The sequence below is a fragment of the Amblyomma americanum genome, chromosome 11 (assembly GCF_052857255.1).
Source record: "Amblyomma americanum isolate KBUSLIRL-KWMA chromosome 11, ASM5285725v1, whole genome shotgun sequence".
In the NCBI taxonomy this organism is placed as follows: domain Eukaryota; kingdom Metazoa; phylum Arthropoda; class Arachnida; order Ixodida; family Ixodidae; genus Amblyomma; species Amblyomma americanum.
In genome coordinates, this window is record NC_135507.1 from 15,225,129 (window position 1) to 15,251,069 (window position 25,941).

Below are 25,941 nucleotides of genomic sequence, written 5' to 3' on the forward strand. Positions count from 1 at the left end.
ATAAGGATCAACCGTAGACCGCAGCAACATCGAGACGTCATTTAGAGCTCACATGGCTCGTATGTACGGCGTCCTAAAAATGACGTCATCTACTGGCTACTTGCAGGTAAGCAATGGAAAAAGGAATTGAAAGTTTGGTGCCTGTAGAGCGAAAAGAGGGGTCTCTTGACAAGCATGGTTCTATCCTAAGAGATATAAACACCTTCTCAAAATGCGGCATAGTATCTTTACGCAAATTTAAAGTGACGGATTGTAGTACATTATTTCTCGTCACGAAGGTTACGCACTGATGGTGTAATGACACCTGTAAACATTTTGGTGCAAATTTGCATTCAAATCAGTCTTTAGGTTATGGATATGGAGCTTATGCCTTATTCGCTTATCCAAACTGTTTCCTCATTTTAAAAACTAAGAGTGATCTGAGGAAGGCTGCCGGCATTCTGGAAAGAGGTAGTGCTGACGAGCCCCTTGCACCGAAACACAGCGCTTGCGGAGATCGTAGCGCTTCACAGGGGTGCTGCGAATTATTTCGTTTCGGGGTGGTATGTCTATAACCTCCTACTCGATTAAAAGCGGCGCCTCCTAACACCGTGCCAATACCATCTGCCGTGAATAGAAGCTGGCACCGGGTCCTCCACGGAACATCACACCTGAGTATTTGAGGTTGTCAGGAACCACCAGGGTGACGCCAGGCAAGCGCGAACACCGCACTTCTAACCTTCGCTGAGAAGCATCGGCAGAGGTAGGAGGGACGAACTCCTGTTCAACAGGAGTGCCGTCCCACCATCCTGGTGGTTGCTGACAACCTCAGAGCAGCTGGAAACTACTCAGGTGTGACGTTCCACGGGGCACAGGGCGTAAATGGCCTAGGTCGTCGCGCCCAACCCCACCCCAACCAGCGACTCACACCAGTGTGGCAGGACAGGTGAAAATATTAGTAAAAACTTAAAAATTAAGACCACATTTTACTCAATACAAGTGCGACAATAACCATATTTAAGTGAAAGTTGCACAAAATCTAATGACGAAGTGCCAGAAAATTGGTAGTTATTTGGCAACTGGGAACAGGAAGCTGATTAACACCAAGCAACCGGCATGGAAGACAGCTCAAAACACCCCTCCCTACTAAGAGTTTCCGTATAACCAGTTCTATAATTCCATACGTCTCCATAATAAATTTCATGTAGTATATATAAACGGCGCAGACTATATGGAAGCACGTATGGAATATTACGGACTCCATATGACGTCGAGTGCACTGCATAAAAATCGTATATAAATTATGTGGAATGCTATAGACTCTGTACAGGCAAGATATGGATTTACATATAATTTTACGTATCTCAAGGACTCCATATTCCTATTTTTTCATACCAGCGGCTCATATGGAACCCTTCAGTAGGGCTGATACGACGTAATTATTGAAAAGTTGATAACGTGAAAGCACAGAGCGGAAAGGAATCTGTTACGTGTTGAGCAACCACCACACAACGATGAGCTGTGGCCTGCATGAACAGGCTTGAAGCAGACGCACGGACCTCAGATAAAAAATAACCTTTTATCTGTCTAAGTTCTGCTAGCATTTAGGCGGCAGTGCTACCACGCTATTTGAAATGCTAATTTCCAGCAAACGCTCCTCATACGGCTATCGCAGCTGAAACGTGACCGCTTATTAAATATCGCCCAGGTATTTCGGGGGACCAGGCGCCGTAACGGCTGAGTGCCAGGCTTTGACGAGACAAGAAAAGGGCGACGATTTTCAAAGCCTCCTGGCGTACTCCTGCGCGCGGCCCACGCTGTCCGCCATGAACGCCACTCGAGAAGAGGGGCTGACTCGGTTCACAGATCTGCAGCCAGAGAAGCTGGCCTACGCTGTGGGGTGTCTCAAGGTGAGAACGCAGTACAAGTGTGGGTCAAATGGTTCCAACATGCAAGATATATGCCAAGGTCACCGTCACAGCCCAGTGGGTACCCACTACTGCAGCTAGAAGTCCGAGTAATACGTACCGGATGGTGCACTCATAATTGCAAAGTGACACGAACACAAACAGAAGTTGCAACATAAGCTGCGATAAATGTTAAGTCTGATGCTATCGCATTCCACCCTTGAAATGACTTAAGCGACCCCATAGTTTTTGTTTCTGTCTGGACACTGTTTATGCTGAATCACCCTCTGTTCAAAATCAGATCTTAAATTATTTCGTCCGAAATGTCATTAGGACACGTATCTGTTGGTATTGTGTATTCAACAACACAAAAGTTTCTACGCTTCCGCGCAGGACTGCAAAGTAGTGCCCGGTCATCCGGGCACCTGCATCCTTTCGGCACAAGGGCTCAAGGAGTTCGAGGAATCTTTCGCTTGCGGTTCGCAGGGACGGTCGCCGGAGTGCAACCTTTGCAGACGAGCCGAGTACGCAGCCACCCAGCTAGCAGTGGGTCTCACGTGTGCAGTTGGCGGTCACGGACCCCGCCGACTAAACGACGAAATCTCGTTATCATAATTGATCCAACATTCTACGACTTGCAAGTGCCCCAATATTTTTACATACAAGTGGGAACAATTTCGCCCTTCCTACATTTTTGCTCCTTATTCTTATGCGGGTTTTCATCCTTTTTTTGGGTTACGTACATTATCTCATGGTTAGTCTATTGTCAGTGACGATGTTAGTGCTTGTATGCAATAAATGCTTTGTTAGTGTTTGATGTTTACGCTCCTGCTGTGCCTCGTCTCGTTGATATTTTTCTCGTTTCCGAAACACTGCCTGGACTCTCTTCAGCGACGCTCCACTTTTTTATTACCGGACCAGGGCTGTAAACTGACCCCTTCAACCCTTCCCAATTAAACTCCGAAAATTTCAGCGTTGACTTTATATCGAAAGCCAGAAATGAAACATTGGGGTTCTGTAGGAACGCCCCACCGACATCTTTCAACTGTCCAGTCATCGGCCTTTCTCATCTTGGCCGAATATAAGACAAGAGAGCACAGCGGTGTTCACTGGTTCAACCGATTGATGAAGCTCTCACTCCTGTCAGGCGACCGCCTGTCGAGCTTTTTACCGCGCATCTTCTTTTAACAGAATTTAATGGCACCACGGGCTCTACTACATGTTGCCAATCCAGTAACTGTAGGCAGCATTGTTGACAAAACGATATTTGATAATTCCTGCCTCATGTAAAGAATCCCGGCTTGTTCTTTGATATACGTTAAATTTATCGAGTGCCTCTTATAGGTTTTTCATATTCATGAAAGAATATTAAGGACCAACCCTCACTCCCGGATTCGCGCTACTGCAGACGCTCTCCGCAATTTGCTTTTAGCACGCTTCTGTCTCAATGGCTGCAAATTAAGTTAACATTTACTTCGAAATATATCAAACGTACTATAAACAAAAAATGCGGGACACACACTGCTGTCTTCAAGACCTGTCCATTTATAAAACGCTGACTTACAGTAGATCTACTAAATCCTACATTCCCTGCGGTGTACATTCAAACCTTAGGCCGACGTCTGCCCTATACAGACGTAACGCTGCAGCACATACCTCCATCGAAGTCTACATAAAGCATGCATAGTTACTGTGCATGGTTGTAATCGCCACGGTAACCACCACTTCGCTGCAAACCGCCTCGTTCTATGCAACCGCCCTTAAAGGGGGAAAGGCAGAAATGACATCACTCGTAACGCTACTGGAACATGGTATTGCACCCTGAGTGTTTCGTGCCCAGTGAAGTCGCGTGTGACAGAAAAATATCCCCCCACCCCTCAGAACTCCTCCCACTGCTGTGTCAACCCCTCAAAAACACACTTGGACCTCGTCTTTCAGTATTAGGCATTGTTCCAACAACTCGAATACATCTGCCATTTCTCAAATCACAAGGCTTCCATAATTACTATCAAGGACTGGGAGAGAGAAAAGCTACTTCAAAAGCGAGTACGTCCGACAGGACATCATCATCAAGAAAACTAATGTGGTCTGTAAATGTGCATATACACATGCCGCTTTCCAAATATTTCCCTCAATATATCTCGAAACAAAAATACCTCATCAGTTCGCGTTACACAATGCTAAACGTCCTGTAAGTGTATTTTTAGTTATTCCATTTTTTTTCGTGCTGAAATCCCGGGCATTCCGCTGCAATGCACTGTGTTGCATACCACTGACGGTAACGGCTGTTAAGAACGAAGTCACCAAAGAACCTCAGGAAATAATAACAAGGTTCTCTTGTTAACTTTACTCGAAATTTTTCCGCATGTCTAAAAATTCTATTTCTTTTTTTCTTCGCTCTTCAGAATTGTTTTATACCTGTTTTTCTTCAGTTATTCCTGTCTAATTTTCAGTCATTTCACTAGTGTACCTTTCCGTCTCATGCCTCTCTTTGCCAAAGTTGTCGCACCAAAATACACGCGCTTTCGAGTAGCTAGCAGCACCTCCTTAAGCAACACCTCCAGTGCACTAACTAGTGGAAATGCCAAAATTTTGGGGGGCACAGCGCCGAGGGTAGCTGCATTTACTAAATTCTAAAAATTGATATGAATATTATTCACGGTGGGCTTAAATAGACTAACATCAATAGCTATACAATTACTGTTCAATATTAGCTAACCAACCTACTACTTAGCACGTCTTTGCTGTATTCCGATGCGCTACACTGCTCACAATGTTTTGCCAAAATAAAGCTCTTTTAACTCAAAAAGCCTATTTTTAAAGATTGCACAACGTCTTAGCTGAAACACCCAGTATAAATTTTTTTATTCATTCTCAACGTTACAGTCCACCAAATGATGAACATGCTGATGGTGCGGTCATTCCTTTTTGGAATGGGTACGCAATGAACATGTGCTCAGCCCATGTACAAACAAATAAAAACAGAAGAAAAAACAAAGAGGAGCAATAGAGAGGGCGTTATATCAGTACGACGCAGAGAACAAAAAGGAGGGTTAAGTAGTAACCTCTCTCACATACATTGTTCACCAGTCTACGTGTATCATCTCCCACCACTCGGAGAGTCGTCGATTCTGTCATCTCGGTGTTTTCGGCGCCCAGGAAGCTGATCACGTGTTAAGGAGCCCCACCTATTGCTGAATAGGAGAAGGTTTAAGAGAATAGATAAAGCGCAATTAACAGCCCTTATTTCCGTCGGCTGCTTTCTAAAGAGTCTCTTTATATGGCCAGCGTGGAAGCTGTTCTAAGAATGCTCTTTACATAGCCAGTTCCTGTGTGTAAGGACGTGCAATAAAGAGTGTGTGAGAAAAAAAAATTCAGCGAAATCTATTATAACTGCAGTTTCGAACCCACAACGGATATTGTCGAAATGTTATACCAATGTTATCTTGCAAATATATCGCTGCTTTTAGTTCGCAAGTCTAAAAAGTATCTAATGAAGGTGGCCACACAAGCCAAGTGTATCGGTCAGAAGTTCAAGCACAAATGAAGCCAGCCCAAGGGAAATGTTGTGGAGATGCCTTGCCGAAAGTTTTGAATAATCGATTTGTTACTTGATAAGAGGTGGTTTCTAACCAAATTATGTGGAATTTGGACGAGATTATGCATTTTATCGGAAAATTGCTTGCGGTAAACTCAGTAGGTTGCAAATACCAGCTAGGCCGATACCATGCACTTCATGCGTGTGACACTGCACGAATGGCATTATAATGCGGCACAAGTATGAGTAACCTTATCTCAGTGTAATTAAGTTAAGGATAATGCAGCGAGATATGCAAAGAAAAATGATACGTGTAATGTTAAGAGACCGGAAGCGGGCAGAGTGAGTCAGGGAACAAGCACGGGTTAACGACATCCTAGTCGAAATCAAGAGGAAGAAACAGGCTTTGGCAGGACATGTAATGCGAAGGCAAGATAATCGCTGGTCCTTAAGGGTAACGGAGTGGGTTCCAGGAGAAGACAAGCGTAGCAGGGGGCGGCAGAAAGTTATTTGGGTGGATGAGATTAAGAAGTTTGCAGGGAAGCGGTGGCTGCAGCTGGCAAAGGACAGGGTTAATCGGAGAGACATAGGAGAGGCATTTGCCCTGCAGTGGGCGTAGTCAGGCTGATGATGATGATGATGATAATACAGAGCATAACCACTCGTTTTCAATGCATGTTGTGAGGCAAACAACAACAACAACAATGCATAATGTTTGGGAGCCCCGAGAGCATTAAGGCTGCAGGAAGACAACGAAGTGGTTAAGCCGCCTTCATGTGCGCGTGCTTTCTGGAAAGAAGAGAAGACGAAGAACTCCAGGGTGAGCAAGTCGCAGCAAGTCTATCTGCCTACATACTATTACTCCATTTTCCTGTCAAAGCGTTCCTGCATGCAGAAATTAACCGCCTGTGTCTTGGTTACTCCCCCGCCTAGGGTATGTGCCAGCATTGTTTGAGGCCAACAAGTCGCAGCGCACAGGAGCTCTCTGAGGATGCCCATTGAGAGTCCAGAAAGTGGCGTCCGGGTGAGCTACGTTATTTCCTCATCACCGAATTCCAACGAAGAATTCGACTGGCTGGTTTGGAAAGGCGCTCGCGTCGGAGGCTGAACAACGCCTCAAAGCCTGCTACCGGAGCAAGAAGCCTCAGGCGTGGAGTTATTTGAGTCTTGGCCCATTTAAGTGCTATGCCCGGCTTTCCTGGACACTAGGGTTAGTGTATAGGTAGAGTTGCGTGTAAGTCCGCCACACTGCTCTGCCAAGCTTCCAAATTCTGAGGGAAAGCCGCAACTCTTGCATGAAGAGGAGGACTTCGTGCAGTGGTTAGAGTGCAGGCTCAATCCGCTTGATTCTGGATGCTAAACTTGCTTTATTCTAGGCACATTACTGTTGCACTGAGTGACACAGCTTGGTAGAAATTCCTCGGCTGCACCAAGGCCTATCTCAATGAGTTATGAACAAATGCTCGCCATCTGGATGGGTGGCTCCACCTGTTGTACGCCTCAAATCACAAGTTTTTTTTTAACAATCAGCGGACACTTGTGATACAATATAATGTTATTGATTAGAAAACATCATTTTCAGTGAACTGGGCACTCGGAGAAATAAATGCCGCAAAGTACGAGAACAGCAAGCGTACGAATCGACTGTCAGCAAAGGTCTAGTGCTAAACGATGCAAAGAAATTGGCCTATCCGCAATGCGTGGACGCTTTTTAACCACGCGATTGCGTTTATCCTATAGAGGCGCGAGCGACGCAGGGAGAACAAACGTGCAACTCTAGGAACTATACAGTAACTCTACTGGATTTAGCGACTTACTCGATTTGTTGGCCGCCAGTAGCGAACACCGCGTAACTTAATGGCAATATATTTAAATGATTGTTTTTGAGAAAACTAGACAGTTAAGCATGATTCTCCGCGCACGAGGTGGTCATCATGGCGGACTCTTTCAGGGCGCGTGCCGTTTTACCCCGTAAATTTCTTGCACTGAATTGCTTGTATAAAACTATTACAGCTTTTGTTGTAAAACTAAATAAATATCCTATTACTACTCATTTTCCTTCAATCAAAACTTTAAACTTGATACTCCAGACCATTCACATAATACGGGTATGGCGCTCTGTATATATGCCCTTATACTTTCACGTACTGTGCACAAGTTATGGAGCTAGAAGACGCATGTCCGCTACCTCAGCGCCATCCACACAAAGTAATTTGTTTCTGACGTTCTGTGTTATGCAGCATGATGAAAACGGTATAGATGCGCTCAATAGCTACAAATAAACCAGCACCAATTAGGGGCTCGAACTAAACTGCTGGCTACCATCTTTTAAACAAAGACGAGTTCAGTCGTGCCCACAATAATCTTCAGGGTTTATGCCCCCGACCGTCGTAAGCGACTGTCCACTAAGTCCACTTTCAAAGAATTGCATGAAGTCTATATTTGCGAGAGATTTCCAGCATTAAGAATAAAACGTGTTTTCCAGCCCTCTCGTGGATCATAAAATCAAGAAAATGAAGTCGAAGAATTCATCTCATGAAGGACTGACTGCAACATGATGAAAACGGTATAGATGCGCTCAATAGCTACAAATAAACCAGCACCAATTAGGGGCTCGAACTAAACTGCTGGCTACCATCTTTTAAACAAAGACGAGTTCAGTCGTGCCCACAATAATCTTCAGGGTTTATGCCCCCGACCGTCGTAAGCGACTGTCCACTAAGTCCACTTTCAAAGAATTGCATGAAGTTTATATTTGCGAGAGATTTCCAGCATTAAGAATAAAACGTGTTTTCCAGCCCTCTCGTGGATCATAAAATCAAGAAAATGAAGTCGAAGAATTCATCTCATGAAGGACTGACACCCTCAAATGGACAACAGCTTTTTCTTAACCCTGTTCAACCGAATTACATCCTAGACGCAATGAAGAAGAATAAATGGACATGGACATAAAATGCAAAGCAAAGGCAAGATAAGCGTCGGTTGTTAAGGGTAGCAAACTGGATTCCGAGAGATTGCAATAATTGCTGGGAGTGGCAGAAAGTTAGGTAGGCGAATGAGATTGGGACGTTCACGGGGATAAGGTTGCCGCAGCTGGCACAGGGCCTGGTTAATTGGAAATATGGGAGAGGGCTTCGCAAACCCTACGCAGTCAGACTGATGACGATGATGATGATGATGATGATGATAATGATGATGATGATGACGACGATGATGATAGTTTTTTTCTACAAGCGAGTTTTTTTATAGCGTTGTTTATTGCCTCAGGGCATTTGAGGAGTTAGGAAGAAAAGAAAAAAGAAAGAAAAGAAGAGAGTGGGTGGGTGTTAAATAAAGCAGGAAAGATGTGCCGATCTAATGAAGGCGAGGAGGGAGCGGTGATGTGGCCCCAGCGTCCAATCAATATATGAAGACGGGTTGTCTGGGTGGAGACCCGCTGCTGCCAGGTAGCGAATTCTAGTTGGCTTCAGTGCCGGGCAATCCCACAAGTGGTGAATGTCAGCCTCAGTGTCTTGTGAGTTACAGACTGGACATCCTAGGCGGGGACATAAGTGGCGAAATTGAGGCCACATCCGAGTTACGGCAGGAGTGAGGTAACTCGAACGTGGCGAGTTATTCGTACTGCGTTCCACGGCGCGCTCGCTTTCCATAGGCCCCACAAGAGGACGTGACGGTGCGTAGCGGTGTCGCCCTCCAGACGGTGGCGGCCGCCTGGTGCCTGAGCGCACTCGTGGGAGCTGCCGTCGGCTCACTGGGCTTCCTGGCTTTCTCGTACGTTGTGGGATTCGAACCGGCGACCACGTTGCCTCCTCCGCCACCTGACAGCGACGACGGCACTGTGTGCTACACGCCCGGCTGCCTGGCCACGACCGCCTACCTCCAGGATGCGCTCAATCCGCTGGTAGACCCATGCCGCAATTTTCCCGACTACGTGTGCGGACGATTGCGTGGAGGTGAAGGCAGCACGTTAGAAACGGTACGCAATGGTCTGCACACACGCGGAGATAGGTGTTCGCGGGTTCTTGCACGATCAGGGGAATGTCTTTCGGTGAGTGCCTAGGATCTGGCTGGACTTGCCACAGGAAAAACCTGTGATGGCAAAGAAACTTCTATGTGCGGCCGTGACGATGCTCATCTGATTTCATTTCAAACATGCGAGAAACCCATAACAAATGTGAATTGCGCATAGGCATCATCTTCACACTAACTACGCCCACTGCAGGACAACGGCCAATCCCATATCTGTCCAACTAACCCTGTCCTGTGCCAGCTGAGGACAACTTATCCCCACAAACTTCCCTCTCAAGCCCGCCCACCTGACTTTCTCCCGCTCCCTACAACGCTCGCGTTTTCTTGGAATCCTGTCCGTTGCCGTCAACGACTGTCGGGTAGCTTCCCTTAGCATCACATGCCCTTCCCGTACCATTTCGTCGCCCTGATTAATAAATTCCTGATGCTGACTTTTTTCGGTGATTTAATGCATCAATCCTCTGTGGTCAAATGTCAATTGAAGTCTATCTGGGAGTCTTCGCCATCATGAACAATTTACGTACCAATAATTAGCGTGCAGATGGTAGTATTTTGAGCTGTGCTTATAGGAGAAATTTCTATCGTCATTAAAAGAGTAACTCAAGTTAAAACAACATAAAAGGAAGACAAAAACGCACGTAAAAACTAATAAAACGCTGGGTTGAAGGCGAGCGCGGGGCATCACATGGTCCGTGTGTTGATCGCAGCGATGCTACTGCCGCCTAATTGAAGCGGTTGCCAGAACACACTCTTTCGTGACGCCCATGCACAGTTTCGTGATTGTGTCCCGCATGCAGTCGATTGAGTTAATCGACTAACTGCTCTAAGCAGGTGATGAGTTAATAAACTGTGCCTAGCTAGCAGTCGGCCATGCGGTGGGGCTTCCCGGTCGTCAGAAGCGTCTAAATTAGCGGAGCAATACCTCAAATCGCACAAGTACGCTGCAATTCTAATAACACCATCATCGCATCATGCTTCTGGCTTCCTGATTACTAAATATAAGCTTTAACTCAGCGTAACCCGCATTAAGCAGCCAGCTCTTTATGCATTTCATGCCAAGCTGACCTTTTAAGGTTAAAACCAAATCTCAAAAACTGAATTCGGCATTGTTTTTTTTTCTCGGTTACTTTCGGTTCAAGCCGAATTGTACAACCCCTAAATATAGCCTTTTACCAAACTATAGGGCCACTTTAATCTGTTGTCTCTACCTGGTGACAAAGTGGCCGGGCTGTGCTCGTGTACGCGCTGTCGACCACACGGGCATATACTGGGTACTTCACCCAAGATGTTCTGCAATTTTCAAAAATATGCTTTTGGAGCTAAAAACGTTTTTCCGGCATAGCATATCCAGATGTATAGCTCACCAGAATACAGCTAACACATGCAAAACTAGTAGGTCGGTTAAATGAGTAGTTGACTTTTTACTTATCGCTGCTTGTGTCCTTGTTTATTAAGAGGAGCGAAGCTATATCCATATCAGTTTCTCGAAACCGTAGTTCCTCGGCGGTTTGGTCTAAATAATTTTGGATATTTCGCCGAGTTACATGGCGATTGCTTTGCATGCAATGTTTTGTAAAGCGCAGGTATTTTGGTGCGATTTACGCAAAATATGTTGGCCCACAGCACTGAGGTAACTACGTGTTAGAAATTCAAAAACTCATATGTACATTATTTGTGGTTGGCTATACGCCTCGTAATAAATTACAAGACTAACAGTAATCTTTAAAAAGTGAACTACTCACTGTTAACCAGCCTACTGGATAACAAGTATTATTTGTGCGCATCACAGCTTACAATGATATGCCGAAAAAAGTGCTCTTCTAACTCAAAAAGCTTTTTCTAATTGCACAACACCTTACGTGAAACACCAGGACGCAAAAAATTGGAGGCGACAGTTAAGCTCTGCCTTAACGGTAGGACGTGATAGCTTTAAAGAGTTGATACCCGTATATGTGGAATTAGTCATTCTTTACTTGGCATTCACAGATCCGTGGGAGACCTCATACCACTCGTCGACAGAGGCAGCCGCTAAGCGACGCCACTAACCTGCGATGGCAGGTGCTGCCATCTTTGGGGCTGGTGTGACCCAGGTTGCTCTCCCTGAGCAACCTCTCGAGACCAATAATGGATTTAACTGCCACCTGCCACAGTGGGCAGTTTTCTCACAATCCGGTTGGCAGGTTGTGATGACACCACCAGGTCACGTGATCTAGGTGGTCCACTTGCCTTCTAGGATGCTTCTCTAGAGATTTTTAGTAGATATTTCGCTCACGATCAATGACGCCTACGACAACGCCGGATTTTCTACGGCACGGGCTCCTTAACGCTGTTACGCTGGTATAGAGTACGACGTAGGTGTCCTACCAGCAAGCCGACACACGCAGGGACCGGCTCGCATCCGCCATGAGGTATTAAAAAGGGCGTGGAGCTACGCCAAGTCCGACCCCGGCGGCGCGCGCTCGAAGGCCGCATCACTGCTGAGGCTGTGCACGAGGCCGTCGCTGTTCGCTGCCTCCAGCCACTCTGAGGTGCAGGGCTTCATGAAGCGGCTCAAGCTGCACGTGAAAACCCCGCCTCCCGACGCGCCCACTGGCGCCGACCACTTGCTGGCGCTGCACGTGGAACTGGCCTACGCTTACGGGCTCAGCGCACTCTTGCTGATCCGACCTCGAGCCAGGCACTCGCTGGATATCGAATTAAACCGTTGGGCTATATCGAGGATAGCGTCCCGCATCATCAATTACACGATGTGAGTGCCCACACAGCGGCTCTTGCACTGAAAGCTGTAGTACGGAGCCCCTGGCTCCTACTCCGCGTAGGCCCTGAGCATTCAATGGCGTGACCGTTACGTATTCACGGTCGCGTGTCATCCCATGACCAGAGCCGCCTACAATCCCAGCGCTCGTTGTGATCGTTGCGTAGCCCAGGTTGCTACAAAGTCTTTAGGTATTACATATTAGTTTAAGTCTCAGGCATTAGCGAGACAAGCACCCGGACGGCGATAGCTTCCTCTGAATTTAGCGGCGGAACGTGAGCACTTGCCATATGGCGTTGTGGTGCCCTTGAAGTCATGAGGTTATGGTGTCCTTGCTCCGTACGTAAAGTCATGATGGAAAGCTGCGACTTTCAGTTACCGGCCTGTTCGGGTGCTATCCCAGTAGCCTGAACAGTGAAGTTATTTTCGAATAACACTGCTGATTTAATACATGATCGACGTGTGTTTCGTTCATTTCGGCCTTGAGTTGTACGCTTTGACCCTTGGTCTTTTAGAGCGCTGCCTGTTAAGACTAGGGTTGTCGGTCTTTGCGTAGTAAACGATTAATCAATACCAAGCGTCCTTATAAACAACAGCCGAAGCGGAAGAGCAAGTGAGAGGAGAAGCGGCGCTGAGGGCACTTCGCATATAAAGACAGTTACCTATACCGCAGTGTGCGCCTGTGTGTGTTCCCTAGCTTTCACGTCCTGGCTTGTGTCTGCGAAACTATTTTCAAAAGTATCAAGAACCAATTCGCCCAAAACGTAACGCTTCTGGCTACCGCACGCGCTAAGCGAGTAAGTCTTCACACAAAGGGCGCCAACGAATCGAGGAGCGCCGATGTTTCACTGCCAGTCAGGTAGTTTCTATTTGTTTGTGGAGCTCGCGTGAGACGCAAGGAGGAACAACGCTGTACAGACACTCCGGCGGAGGCCACGGCGTGTAAAAGGGCGGCTAGGGCTCCCAAGCGTGAATAGGCTTAATCAGAATAAGCGACATAAGCGTTCACGACAGGAGCAATGGGCCTAGGCAACTTTGAACTTTCCTCAGGCAAACTCTCCTGCATTCCTCTTTCTAGCTTTCTCGTACATCCCTACGTCTCTTATCCAACCCATATCTCTCTATCTCATCCCTTATAAACCGACGCAAAGTGGCACAATCCACGAGAAAATGCGTCCCGCGATTCCTAGCACTGGTCGTAAGAGCTCGCCGGTTGTCCACACAGTTTGGCCAAGTTGCTGGCTCTCATCGCTGGATTCGCCCCGAGTGCTGACGACGGAGTGAAGATGCGAAGCTTGTACGAAGCTATAATACGTGCCATTGCTGGCGCTCTGCAGAATCCCGGAGGCCCGAGCGCTGACGACACACCGCGGATCGTTATTAAAGTGAGTTGAAATGTTTTTGCTGCAGAGAGCGCTGTGGTTGAGGTCCACTGTCGCTATTTCAGTTTAAACGTTTGTAGAGGAAATTACTGCCTGTTCAGGTTGAAAGAGTATCTGGGTACTTGCAAGAACAACGCAAGCCGGTAAGGTTTTTCGCATACGCGGTAACTGCGGAAGTGAGCTCCTGTTAGTCTTCTTATCCCATGGGCTGTCGCTGTCTTCGTGCACAAGGGGGTAAACTAAGAGGATGATATCCTGACATCATCCCTAACGACGGATTTTCGTTTACTTGTGGCGCCACTGTATATTTCACATTTGGCTTCGTTTAAGCGCTGGATTAAAGTGGAATTGCACCTCGGTTTTATTATGTGCACATCTCGGTACGCACGCCTGTCTCCGTAATGAAAAACTTCTGGACCTAGCAGTGAGATACGAAACTGAGGTAGTACTTAAGCACAGGGAGCAGGACGACCCGGGAGAAAATCCCACAGTAGAGAATAAAGAAAGTGTAAGCCGGCTTCCTTGGTCCGAAAGACCCGGCTGAAAGAACAAGGTGGAGAGACCGGGACGGAAAGACCGGGATGGACCCCCGTCCTTCTTACGCTCCCGCGACGAGTTACTCAGTGGTTAGAGCACTCGGTCACAGATAAGGGGTAAAAAGGATTGGTTGTCGGGGGTGAAAGGCGCGGTACTGTCTCAATTCTTGGTGGACACCTTAACCGCGCCGTGAGGGGAGTGAGGAAGTTGGGAGTGAAGGAAGAAAGAAAGAGGTGCCGTAGTGGAGGGCTCCGGAATAGTTAGACCACCTGGGGATCTATAACGTTTGCTGACATCGCACACATTTTTGCGTTTCGCCTCTACCGAAATGCTCCCGCCGCAGCCGTGTTCGGATTTCTATGTGGCTGCTACGGCTGCGTTTCGAAGGAGGAGAAACGCGAAAGGCGCCCTTGTGCTATGCGATGAAGAGCAAGTTCAAGATCTCCAGGTGGTCGAAACTATTCCGGCGTTTCCAACGCCTTCCACAACAGTATCTCCTTCTCTCCTTCTTACACTTCCATCCTATTCTCTTCTCTGAAGGCTCAGTTGAGGTGTCCACCGAGAGGCGAGTCAGTTTCTGCACCACTCATTTCTCAAAAACAAATTTTCCTCAAAGCGCCTTATGGTTTACGGGGGTTTAACAGGCTAAAACGATTCAGGCTATGAGTATAGTGAAGGGCTCCGGAAATTTCGACCGCCAGGGGTTCATAACATGCACTGACATCGCACAGTACACGGGCCTCTAGAATTCCGCCTTCATCGAAATTCGACCATTCCGCGGCCGGTTCTTTAGATGTCCACTGAAGCGCGACAATTTGCTTTGCCTTTCTTTATCACATATTTCCGTATTGCCTAAGCATTGCCTTAAAGCGTTTTTCAAGTGCCCACTGAAGAGCGACAATTAATCTGCCTTGCCTTTATGAGATTTCCATAATCATTGCCTTGCTGAGCTCTTCGCACCTTATCGTGGCCAGGTAAAAGACTTGGCGTTCTCTGGGGTGAGCGCCACCGCTTTCGCCGACGCGATCGAAGCGACGACATCTTACACGAAGGACACGAGTACGTTCGACAGACCCATGCTCAAGGCTATCCTGGAAGCCGTGTGGCGCGACATGGACAAAACCGACCTTTTCCTGTGGACCAGCTGGTACGTGTTGGAAACGCTCGGCCCTGTCGCCGATCTGGTGATCGTCCAGTTAATGGGGTAAATATTTTTCTTTGTCGAAGCGCAGCCGCACTTGCTGCCTATAGTTTTTTGCGCGGCGTACCGGACTCCCCTTAGTGGTCTGCTAGAGTTTATTAGAATGCAATAAATTCGCCTCCGAAACCACACGAGATAGACGGAGAGGACAAGTGCTTATCTCTTATGTCGTCTCTGTAGCACGCTACATCCATTAGTAATAAGCATTATGAACAAACTATCCCAACACAATGTGTTATTGTTGGATGTTAACGAGTAACTGTCGTGTGTTCTCTGTGAATAGTTCGCCACGGCCTATTGCTAAGAGAGCATCCTTCCGGTCCCATGTGACCCAGGTAGGAAAGTGGGCCCGTATTCCCATGTAACAACGAGGTTGCTCAAAACCGCGGGGTGCCTAAATTATCGAAAGTGCGCTGTACGCCCTAAAATATGTTGAATATCATCATCTACTATGAGAAAAGTATGCGTACACAGGAATCGAACCTCCCAATTTAACGTATCCAATGTCGCAGCGAAAGGCGTTATTGGGAAACTATCCGCCAAACATTCGCGTCACGCATCAAGGCTGCCAGAACCAAGGCCCTCGTTAAACAGTTAGGCCGACAAAGGAATAAAGGGAAATGAGGGATTCTCTATACATATGAAAGAAGCCAACAGCCACAAAAACCAAGGAGCGTAGGGATGTCGTTTTTTGTAGCGATAGCTACATTACGGTAGCATTTCGAGCCTTCGGCGTGGCGGCACCGCCACCCTGAGGCTGCGTCGCCGCGCTGTCACGTGGTTGGTCACGTGATGCGGAGCAGCTGCCGGCGGCGCGGCGCCGCAGCTGATCACGTGGATTGTCAGGTGGTTGGTCATGTGACCAAGTTCCACTCGGCCAGCTGTAGCTATCGCATCACTCCAGGTTTAACCAGAGCTAAACCACCGCCAATTTTTTTTCTTAAATTAATTTGTGGCTTTCATCACTGTGAGGTTAATAAAAGCAGAATAAAAACCAACCATATACCTCCCCCCCCCCCCCCCCCGAAAGCAGATTTCACAGCCGCCACTGTAGCTCAGTTGGTAGAGCACGGGACACGTAATTCGGAGGTCGTGGGTCGAGATCCCACCGGTGGCATGTATACTTGTTTTTCTTCTGATTTTAATAACCTCCCTCTGATGAAAGCCACAAGCTAATTTAAGAAGTTAAAAAAAGACATCACCTGTGTTCCTTGGTTTCCGTGTCTGTTGGCTTCTTTCATGTGTATAACGAGCCCCAGTTTCCCTTCTCTATGAGAGAAAGTTTCCTCACACCGGAAGTTTCTCTTCCGGTATGAGGACTTCCGGGAATCTATGAATGTTAAATAGAGAATGACTAATTCCGCATATGTGGAATTCACCCATTATCCTATCTGAACAACTCTTGTCCATGAATGATGGATCCGACAATCGGAAAATAAAAGTGCTAGCGCAGCTAATTCGCATGCACTTAGTCTAACTACGCAAATCGACCATCAACTTTTTTTTACATTTTCCAGCTAGTAAAAGCTCCGCTTTCAATTAAAGCGCCGTTAATGTACCCTGGACGGATGTAAGCTATTGGCACAAGCAAACCTCACTTCGTCCTCATTGTTCCTTTATATTACTTCCTTCGCTAAGTGCTTCCGCTTTGTTCCTCCGTTGTGAAGCGCTCTGTTCCACACCCGCTGCGTGCAATTGGTGTCCCACGTGATGGGAGCGGCGTTGGCTGCAATGATTCGCCTCTCCGATATCACGGACAAGGTCCGGACCCAAGTGGAAGCCATGACCAACTCCGCTGCAACTTGCTTGAACCGAAAGTACGTATATAAGAAACCCATGCCGCCTTACCTTACTGTCTCAACTATCTGCGAGGTCCCGGATTCAATTCCGGCCTCAGCAAACGCCTGTGATGTTTCGGTTCATTTACGTGCACATCACTTGGTGTAAATTACTTGACGAAGGGAAATAATTAATGGTTTATGGTTTCACAGGGTTTAACCTCCCAAAGCATCTCAAGTTATGTGGACGTCGTAGTGGAGGGCTCCAGATAATTTAAATCACCGGGAGCTCTTCAACGTGCACTGACATCGCACAGTACACGGGCTTCTATCATTTCGCTTCTATCTAAATGCGGCCACCGCGGCCACAATCGATGTTGTCTTGGGCTGTGTTGGGTTTAGTGGCGCATAAGAATCTAAGGCTCTCATGCGCCAAGCTCAAGGTATAGGAAAATTGCTGTCTGCAGAAGTTTACAAAAAATGCGAAAAACATCGGTGGTGTAGAGAGCATAAAAAGTTATCTCCTACTACCTAGTAGCTATAAGGGAAATAAATTTTAATGCCTATTAGTACAAGCTGTAAAGAAGATCGCGTAACCTCAATAGCCATCCTTAGATGGGCAAGGATCTCAAGGCCCCCAACCAATCGAATAGAAACCTCTGCCTTCTTCTCAGGAATGAGAAAGCAGCTTGGGGGTAACAAAAATATAGCGAAGCAGTGGGTCAGAATTTGTCAAGATAACCTGATTGTCTTAAAAAGCTAAAAACGCAAGACATGTCAGCAGTTGCGTTATCACCTAAGAACAGGATTGGATGAACCGAACCCGCGTCTTTCTAATCAGCAGCCGAGCACCATAACCGCGGCGGCTCGAAGGGAAATAGTCTGGGATACATAGCGATCGAACCTCTCTAGGAAGATATATACCTCGAACGGCTTGGCACGTACGGTAAAAAAAAAATTAGAATCAAGCTCTTCCTTTCAACTAGACATTGTTGTGTGAATGCGTGAAGTTAGCAGCAATAGTTAACGGGATAGTGGTGCGCAAAAACAAAATTATTTCCACGTGATCACCGAAGCCTACCGCTTGAAATTCCTGAAAATATGGGGTAGTGCATGCTTCACCCTCTGTTGCTTATACCAGGCAACTTTTCCACAAGGCAGCGCGAACATCACATCACCTTGTTCCCGAGCACTTGCCTCTCCTGACTGGACTCTTATACTTCTAGCCAACCTATTGAAGCAGGGCAACAGAAAAATGCGACGCAATCAATGGCGACCAAGCGTTTGCGAAGAGTCACAAAGACCTTTTTATTTTCTTCTCTGCCTCGCATTATCTTGTAGCGCTTTCTATAACGTACATTTTTGTCGTCTTTAATGCCTTACGGTCGTCTTAATCATCCCAGGGCATGTCACACACAAAAATACACCGTAGGCACACATGATGTCCAAGGAAGCAAGAGAAAAACACTCACCGGCGAACGTTGAGTAACATTATGCTTAGTGTCATAACGCGTTCAAAGCCATGAAGTGGCCGCGGAGTTTTCTAACTATTATATCCCCGTCCAAGGATCTTTGACGGTGCGCCGTTTTTAACTTGCGCCTTATGTTTTCTATTCCTTGAACCATCAGGCAGTTCACTTGTGTACGAAATGCACTTACTACTAAGTGGTGCTCACTAAATACGACAGCGTTTATATAAGCGATAAATGCTTCATAAGCGACAAACAAGTTTTCTTTCGTGTTTCTATGAATTAATCTGCCGCATGTGCTACCATTAAGGGGATAGAACTTTAAACTAGCTCCCCTGAGGGCGCAGCTTTAAGGTTGCCATCTTCGCTGACCAACTCCATGAAGTTTTGTGGTTTTTGGTGGTTTAACGACCCAAAGTGACCCAGGCTATGAGGGACGCCGTACTGAAGGGCTCCGGAAATTTCTACCACCTGGAGTTCTTTAACGTGCACCCAACTCCATGAAGTGATTTAATTTGAGGAATAGATATAGCCAGATGAGTTTGTTCTGGTTCTCTATAGGCTCCATTTCTGTTCGATATTTTCTTTCACGATCGAGGTTCGCAGGTCAGAAGCACAGCTAGACTTCCATCAGTGAAACTTTCCACCTCTGCTGCGCCTTTCTCTTGCTGTGCTTTTATTCAGGCAGTGGACGTCATCGGTGCCTACTTCTCCGCGGCTGGTCGTGGGCTTTCCTTCGTTCGCCGCTACCCCAGAAAGCCTGGACGCCTACTACGAAACGTTCCTGATATCCCAGAACTCTTTCCTCGGGAACTGGCTCGCAGCCGCTGAAGCACGACGTCGCCGTCTCTCCCCGGATGATGACCACTTGGACGCGCTCGGCATGGAAGTCTACGTAGACACCGATGGCGCAGTGCTGGTGCCGGCAGCCCTGTTCATGGTGCCGTTCTTCTTGCCGGATGGTCCGGTGGCGGCGAACGTCGGAGGACTCGGACACGTCATCGCCAAGGCTCTCGTTGAGAGGTGAATTTGGGCATGGTTGCGGCAAGTACTCTTGTGGTACACGTTTAGATATGTCTCGCAGTGTGCGCTGGTCGTGCGCCGGCTCTCATACGGAAGCAGTTAGTGAGGGGCGAAAGACACTTCATTCAATGCGTACTAAACAGTTAACAATCTCACTCCATAAGAAGCCGCCGCGGTGGCTCAGTAGTTGTGGTGCTCGGCTGCTACCCCGAAAGACGCGAATTTGATCCCGGCCGCGGCGGTTGAGTCTCGATGGAGGCGAAATGCTAGAGGCCCGTGTACTGTGCGATGCCAGTGCACGTTAATGAACCCCAGGTGATAGAAATTTCCGAGGCCTTTCACTGCAGCGTCCCTCATGGCCTGAGGCGCTTTGGGACGTTAAACACCCATAAACCATAAACCATCACTCCATATCTTCTCTCTTTATTGTACACATTATCTGGAGAAGGAAGCCCGGGTTTTCTCAAATAGCTGTCAATATTAACGCGGAAAACTTGCATAAGACACTGTGAGTACTGAGCACAATCACCCTGTCTATTTTTCGAACAGCGGGTATACGCATTAGGGAGGTGTAAACGCACTGAAAGAATGTGCTCGCAGAAATATTGTCAGTTATTCAAGCCATCCATGTAAACGTGGTACAACAACTGTTATTTTATGAAAACGTCCGAAAAGCGAGTTTTAATACAAACAAGGCGCAAATGCACTGAATAAATTTGGTCTCTTAAAGCATTATCTATAATATAAGTCATCCATACTAAACTGGCACAAATGTTTACCGTTGTTGATCTAAACAATGCACATACATCTATCAACTCTGAACCTCGGCCACTACTTCTTTGAATTGGGTCCAGGCATATCGTGGGATCGAGCACAGTACCAGCCGAGTGCCTGGCGTTGACGAAGCATAAACAGGGCGTCGACATTCAAACCCTGCTGGCGTTCTCCTGCGTCGGACCCATGCTGTCTACCATGAATAGTAGCTACGAACGTCGATTACCTAAGTTGGCCGGACTTAAACCCGAGAAGATGGCGTACACTGTGGGGTGCATCAAGGTGAGAACATAATTAAAGAACGGTTTAAATAGTATTCAGCCAGTAACTCAAAAAATGGTTGCAATGTGCAAAGAGAAGGGCGGTGTCCAAGAGTTAATTACGGATGACCATTTCACTTGTTCTAGGTAGCACGCAAAATATTTTCTGAGGTGGCTACTGACAAAATGCTAGCAACGTTATTGTAAGGCCTACCAAGAGAAGTAGCTAATTTTCTCTAATGTTACTTGGCGTAAGACTCAATCCATGCATCTAAGCAGTTTATCGAGAAAGCTTTATAATATAACAAGTCCGATATGTGACCGATCATCTTTTATTAAACTTAGCTAAATGTCAAAACCTAAACTGTAATATACATTGGAGTCTAGAAGGTGAGCGCCGAGGTGACATATAGCCAATACCGCCGTCAGAACAAATGAGACAATTCCAGCACACCGCTACGTTAGAAAGAATGCGTTTCGAATAAAAGAACAGCCAAGTGCATGGCCCTATCAGCGAAGTTGAACGATCGAATAAGAAGTTAACTTGGACGGTAATTGTGTCAAGAAACCGCCCCTCGCTGCGTTGACCATTTCCCTTGCGAATTCATGGTTCTCAGTTGAATAATTTGACAATTCGCTAAGTTAAGCGATGGAGGTAAACAGGCACGGAGGCAAAGGTGACCTGAAGGGTTTAAGGGCCCGATATACAATTTAAAAGCACTGCGCAAAACGTCCGACTAAGGCAGGGGTTCTAAGAGTTTTTAGTTTAGAACCTTCAGTTCCCTGCTGTGCTTTCTTGTGTCGCCAAGCACCGTCATCCACGAGTGGCCCAACCCCCACATTTATTATTGTAATCTATTTTTGGACTAATACTTTTAGCGCTAACAAAACATTATAGATGTAGTCGAGGGTTTGACGGCATACCGTCTAGTCAGGAATCATGGTAATGAGGAGCACTGGTCACTGGCCAAAGTCAATAAAAATGGAAAGACGTTTCGGGAGCACTACGGCTCCCTTGTTCAACAAGGGAACCGTGGTGTTCCCGAAATGTCTTTCAAGATATTTTAGTACACAGCCAGTCACTATTAACATAATATGGGTGCTCTGAAGAAGGGTAGACGGTAGAGGGGAAGGACGAAGTTGCCGAAGGAACGTGCAGTACAGCAAACGGTATACATCGTGAATTTCGAAGCCGAGCGATATGCACGGTGAGCTGAGCAGCAACGAAAAAGAAGAGACCGCCAACGTGAGTCGACCGATCGCGAAGATACAACGAGGCGGCAAGCCGAAGCAGAGCGGCGAAGACAGTACAACCTTGCTAAACGGGACGCGGAAAGAGATGAATAGCGATAAACGCGAAGAGCGCGAAAGAAGAGGCGCATGATGCAGTGCAGTATACAGGTGTGTGTACGAGTGGCTTCACAGACCACCGAACAGAGAAAACGGCGACTTAAATCGCAACGAGCAAATTCAGGTGACTTCAACGACTGCAAGAACGGTTGGGTGCAATTCGAAACTTCAAGCTTAGAAAAGGCTAAATAAATATAAACAAAGCCAAAGGAGGGCCATACCCAGCAATTCTGGACAAAAGCATTTTTGAAGGGGAAACCATTTATGAACGCAATTTTTTTCATATAATGTAAAATCTACCTATAACAATCAACATATCTGCAGAACAGCCGAGGGCAGTCATGATTTTTTTTTCTATTAGCGTTCTTGCTATCGTGAAAAGCCTTCCCCATTAATTTTCTATGAGAGAACTGTTCGACGTGATCGATGGAAATAGTTTAAAAGAAAGATTTTGCTACATATCAGAAAAATGGACCAATACCTCCAATACTGTACGTAAAAGTGTCATGCAATTTTCCCATTTTCAAAATTTTTGTCCGAAATTGCTGGACATGAAAATTGCTAGCTCACCTTAGTCGCATTTAGGTTAAGCAAGTAAATCTGGGTCAGTTTTTTTTAATCCCATTTGCGCCTCTCACACGGAAAAATTCAGTACGGCTAGACGTCGATTCTTTCGTTGCTACAGCGGTAGCAGCAATACCCGAATGTCATTAGATGCCCTGTTTGTTTACAATCAGCAGCGAGTAGTTTCGTTACACCGCAGGATTGTTGGACTGTGCGCGGTGGTCCCACCACCTGCTTCGCTTCGGCACAAGGGCTCAAGGACTTCGAGGAAGCCTTCGGCTGCAGTTCGGAGGGCCGACCTCCTGCGTGCAACCTGGACTAGACGAGGAGCACGCCTTCTTTCAGCTGGAAGCTATTGTGGTGAAATCTATAGATGGACAAGGAGGAATCATGAGCCCTACGAATTTCAACGAGGAAATAATGTTCTCATCGCAAATCTACAGACTATTTGTGCCGCTTGTGCCGTGTGTATGTGTCCTTTTTGTGTCGCTTGTAGCGCATTTGTTCCCAGCGTAATTCGTAAATACCGCGGTGCATCTAACTAAGCAAACGAATTTTTGCCTCATTTCAAGTTCTCCTGTCATTTGTTTTTGTACTTTGTTGTTTTTATAGGTTCGACCCATGTTTTAATACTATGGCGTTAAATGTCCCGTTTAGCGGAGAACCCGGTGTTGGCGTCGTCGCTGGTGTGTGCGGAAAATCGCAACTGGTCGAGAGGGTTGTGGCGTAACACGTTGAGCTGTGGAATGAAAAGGATCAAGACATGAGATAAATCGTGATCACGCGGTCGTAGAATCACTCAAATGTCATGACAATTGAAGATTTAAACTTAGTTGCGCTGAAACATACGCAGAAATTCCGGACAAGAGTGATAATCTGCTAGGTGAGAAGAGGCCGATCCATGGGACCCATCCTCTTGAGGAGAAGGAAAAGGAAAGGCAGGGAGGTTAACCAGAAGAATAAACCGGTTTTCTACCCTACAAGGGGAAAAGGGGTGAGGGGATAAAAAGATGAAGGAGAAAAGAGAGTAGCAGGAAATTGAAGTCACTATGCAAAGTCAGCAAGCGTTCGGTAAAGTCACCCTCTTGAGGTTGTGTGTTAATGTATTTAGGCATGGCATAACGGCGATCTTTTTTTTTCATTTTTGTTTTTCCGTGGCACCTCCGCACACTGAACTTAAGCTTTCAACAATTTTTCTGACGGAGATTAGTAAATCTGTTGGGTACCTGCTGCCTCTAGGCGTGCTGTTTGTCTGTCTGTTGTTGCCAGAAAGAAAGAAAAGGAAAGTGCACAGGCCTGCTCACTGGCTCAAGCTGAGCCACAATCGCTACCACGTGCAGAAAGTAGGATAGTTGAAAGATGGGATAGAAAGACAGAATAGTAAAGACGCGCTAAAGACAAGGCCGATCCCGGAGGCAGTGCAATACCGGGCCAACCGGTGGCGGAATTGAAGCAACCTTCAAACTCTCCGCCACATTTTCAAAAATAAGTCCAATTGGGACCTGTTGCACTTGAAAGGATGTCTGCGCGATTTTTCCAAGGCGTTTCGCAGACTTACTTGGCAATTCGACGCTTGACTAGTTTCGAACGTGCAGGAGAGAATAACGTGAGAGTTTCTGGCCCCTTTACTCATATCGCCAGCACACACGACGATCAAAGCAACGCATGGAAAGAGCCAAGAACCTCAGCATTCCTTCTGAAGGCAGTTTATGCGTCAAAGCAAGCTCTTCAAGGCACTTAGAAAAAAGTGCCTGTGGTACAACTCCGCTGAGCCAAGAAATAGAAGAGCGAGAGCTCTGTTAAGCATGGTTATAAACGGCTCATCTTTGGTTTAACCTGATTGTTTCAAGTCTTCAGCGAGAGAAAATTGTTTCAGCGAGAGAAAATCAAGTGAAGCATCACGTGCCACAAGCGCCAGGGCGAACGACTACAGCAGCGGTCGGTGCAGCGACGGACGTGACTGTCAAGCGGAAGAGCGAATCATGTCACACATGACATGCCACAGATGGCAAGGAGGAGCGGCCGGGCAGCAGCCAGCGCAGCGGCGGACGTGACTACCAGCGGGATTCTGCGTCAACTACCAGCGGAATTCCGCAGTTTTCTGAGCCATCCGAGAACACAGCCGCCATTCCCTTGTATCATAACTTAAGGATGAAGCACTGTGGATGTGCAGGTTCTCTGCAGACCTGAGCCTGCCTACGCCATTCCGAGCACAGGATCTTGCGTACTCGTATTGTTGAACCAACCCAGTTTAACCCACCATTTCAATAATTATGAGCCGACTCGCCCAAGCCTCATCTTTTTCCGCATTCTCTCTAGTGCACTGCTACATTCTGCGTATTTTAATGTTGGCCCACTTCTGAGCCTGCGAAGTCTTAACCGACAGTCGAAAAAAAAAAACGAGATATATAGTCGAAGACAAAATCACAAAAACCAAGAGAAATGCGTAAGCACTGTTTCGATAGCACTGTCCAAGAAGAAATTCTGCTTTGTAAAGATGGATAAGCAAATATGCGCACTGTACCTTCATCTGTGTCTTGCCACGAGCGGGTACTTGTGGCAAAGACTTAATAAGTGATCTGTAGCTTAGTGCTCTGTCTGTCCTCTTTTCATCTCCACGCCTCTGCATTGCTTCGATAATTTTGAATAAGCTCTCCCAAGCATCCACTTTACCTTAGGGAGGCTTACCATGGCCGTCGGTCGCCCATGGACTGACTAGGGGTGGACACCAGGGGGCAGGATGCAGGTTCCTCGGCTTCCTGGGCGGTCCGTGGCGAGAGCCCACGTCTTGCGTATTAAGCGCATTTGAAAGCGTCCCGACTACTGCCCGGGGAACGGCTCGTTCGCTATCCCCTGTGAATTGCTTGCTCTCTTTCCCCTGGCATAAGCAGTCAAAGCGCCGCCGCGGCGGAGCGGAAAGCCGTTATTCCTCTGAACCTTCGAGGCGGCGTTTTGCGGCAGGATCAAAACTCTGGCGGTCACGGGAGTGCTTCAAACACATACAAGCCTCGTCGTTCCGATACCCGGCCGCGAATGACGGCTGAAGTTCGTAGGAACGTACATACGTACGAATGTTCCACGTCTGCCAAGAAAGAAAGGCTCGAGGTGGGCAGCCACATGGTTTATTCAAGCTCATCGCAAGCACAAACTGCCGCTAGGTCCCGGAGAGCGATTTGATAAGGTCACTCCCGTGCTTGTAGGCACATGCCGCTTCAGCACGATCGCCGAGTCGTAGCCGCTGCCAAAAGCGGCTGCCCGGGAGATGATGACAAAGCTGTTCTGTATCTCGCGACGTACCTCACTTCGCAAGTCTTTCGTGGCACGTGTTCCGTAAAAGGTGTCCGGCAGCAGAATACGTGTCGCCATCTGCAGGCCAGTGCAAGCGAACGCCGAAG

At 47.1% G+C, this 25,941-nt stretch overlaps 2 protein-coding genes and 1 pseudogene across 2 annotated transcripts in view; 1 reads left to right on the forward strand and 2 right to left on the reverse strand.

Moving 5' to 3' along the window:
* Positions 1-25,384, reverse strand: part of LOC144109988 (carbonic anhydrase 6-like) — a 67,459-nt gene extending 42,075 nt beyond the window's left edge. Inside the window, exon 1 of the mRNA XM_077642788.1 lies at positions 25,235-25,384. The gene's annotated coding sequence lies outside the window, so the exon portion shown is untranslated. The remainder of the gene's footprint in view (positions 1-25,234) is intronic.
* On the forward strand, positions 17,002-22,926 carry LOC144111113 (uncharacterized). The gene is made up of 4 exons (XM_077644253.1): positions 17,002-17,145; positions 19,260-19,598; positions 20,453-20,654; positions 22,746-22,926. The coding sequence occupies exons 1-4, from the start codon at positions 17,039-17,041 to the stop codon at positions 22,866-22,868; spliced, it is 771 nt and encodes a 256-aa protein (XP_077500379.1). The 5' UTR covers positions 17,002-17,038; the 3' UTR covers positions 22,869-22,926.
* Positions 23,940-24,067, reverse strand: LOC144111528 (U2 spliceosomal RNA; annotated as a pseudogene).
* Positions 25,385-25,941: the final 557 nt, after the last annotated feature.

Coding starts and splice junctions, on each gene's coding strand:
- LOC144111113 (XM_077644253.1), top strand. CDS start 17,039: ATGGGAGCGGCGTTGGCTGCAATGATTCGCCTCTCCGATATCACGGAC. Junction 17,146..19,259: donor GCAACTTGCTTGAACCGAAA/GTACGTATATAA, acceptor GCTTTTATTCAG/GCAGTGGACGTCATCGGTGC. Junction 19,599..20,452: donor GCCAAGGCTCTCGTTGAGAG/GTGAATTTGGGC, acceptor AATTGGGTCCAG/GCATATCGTGGGATCGAGCA.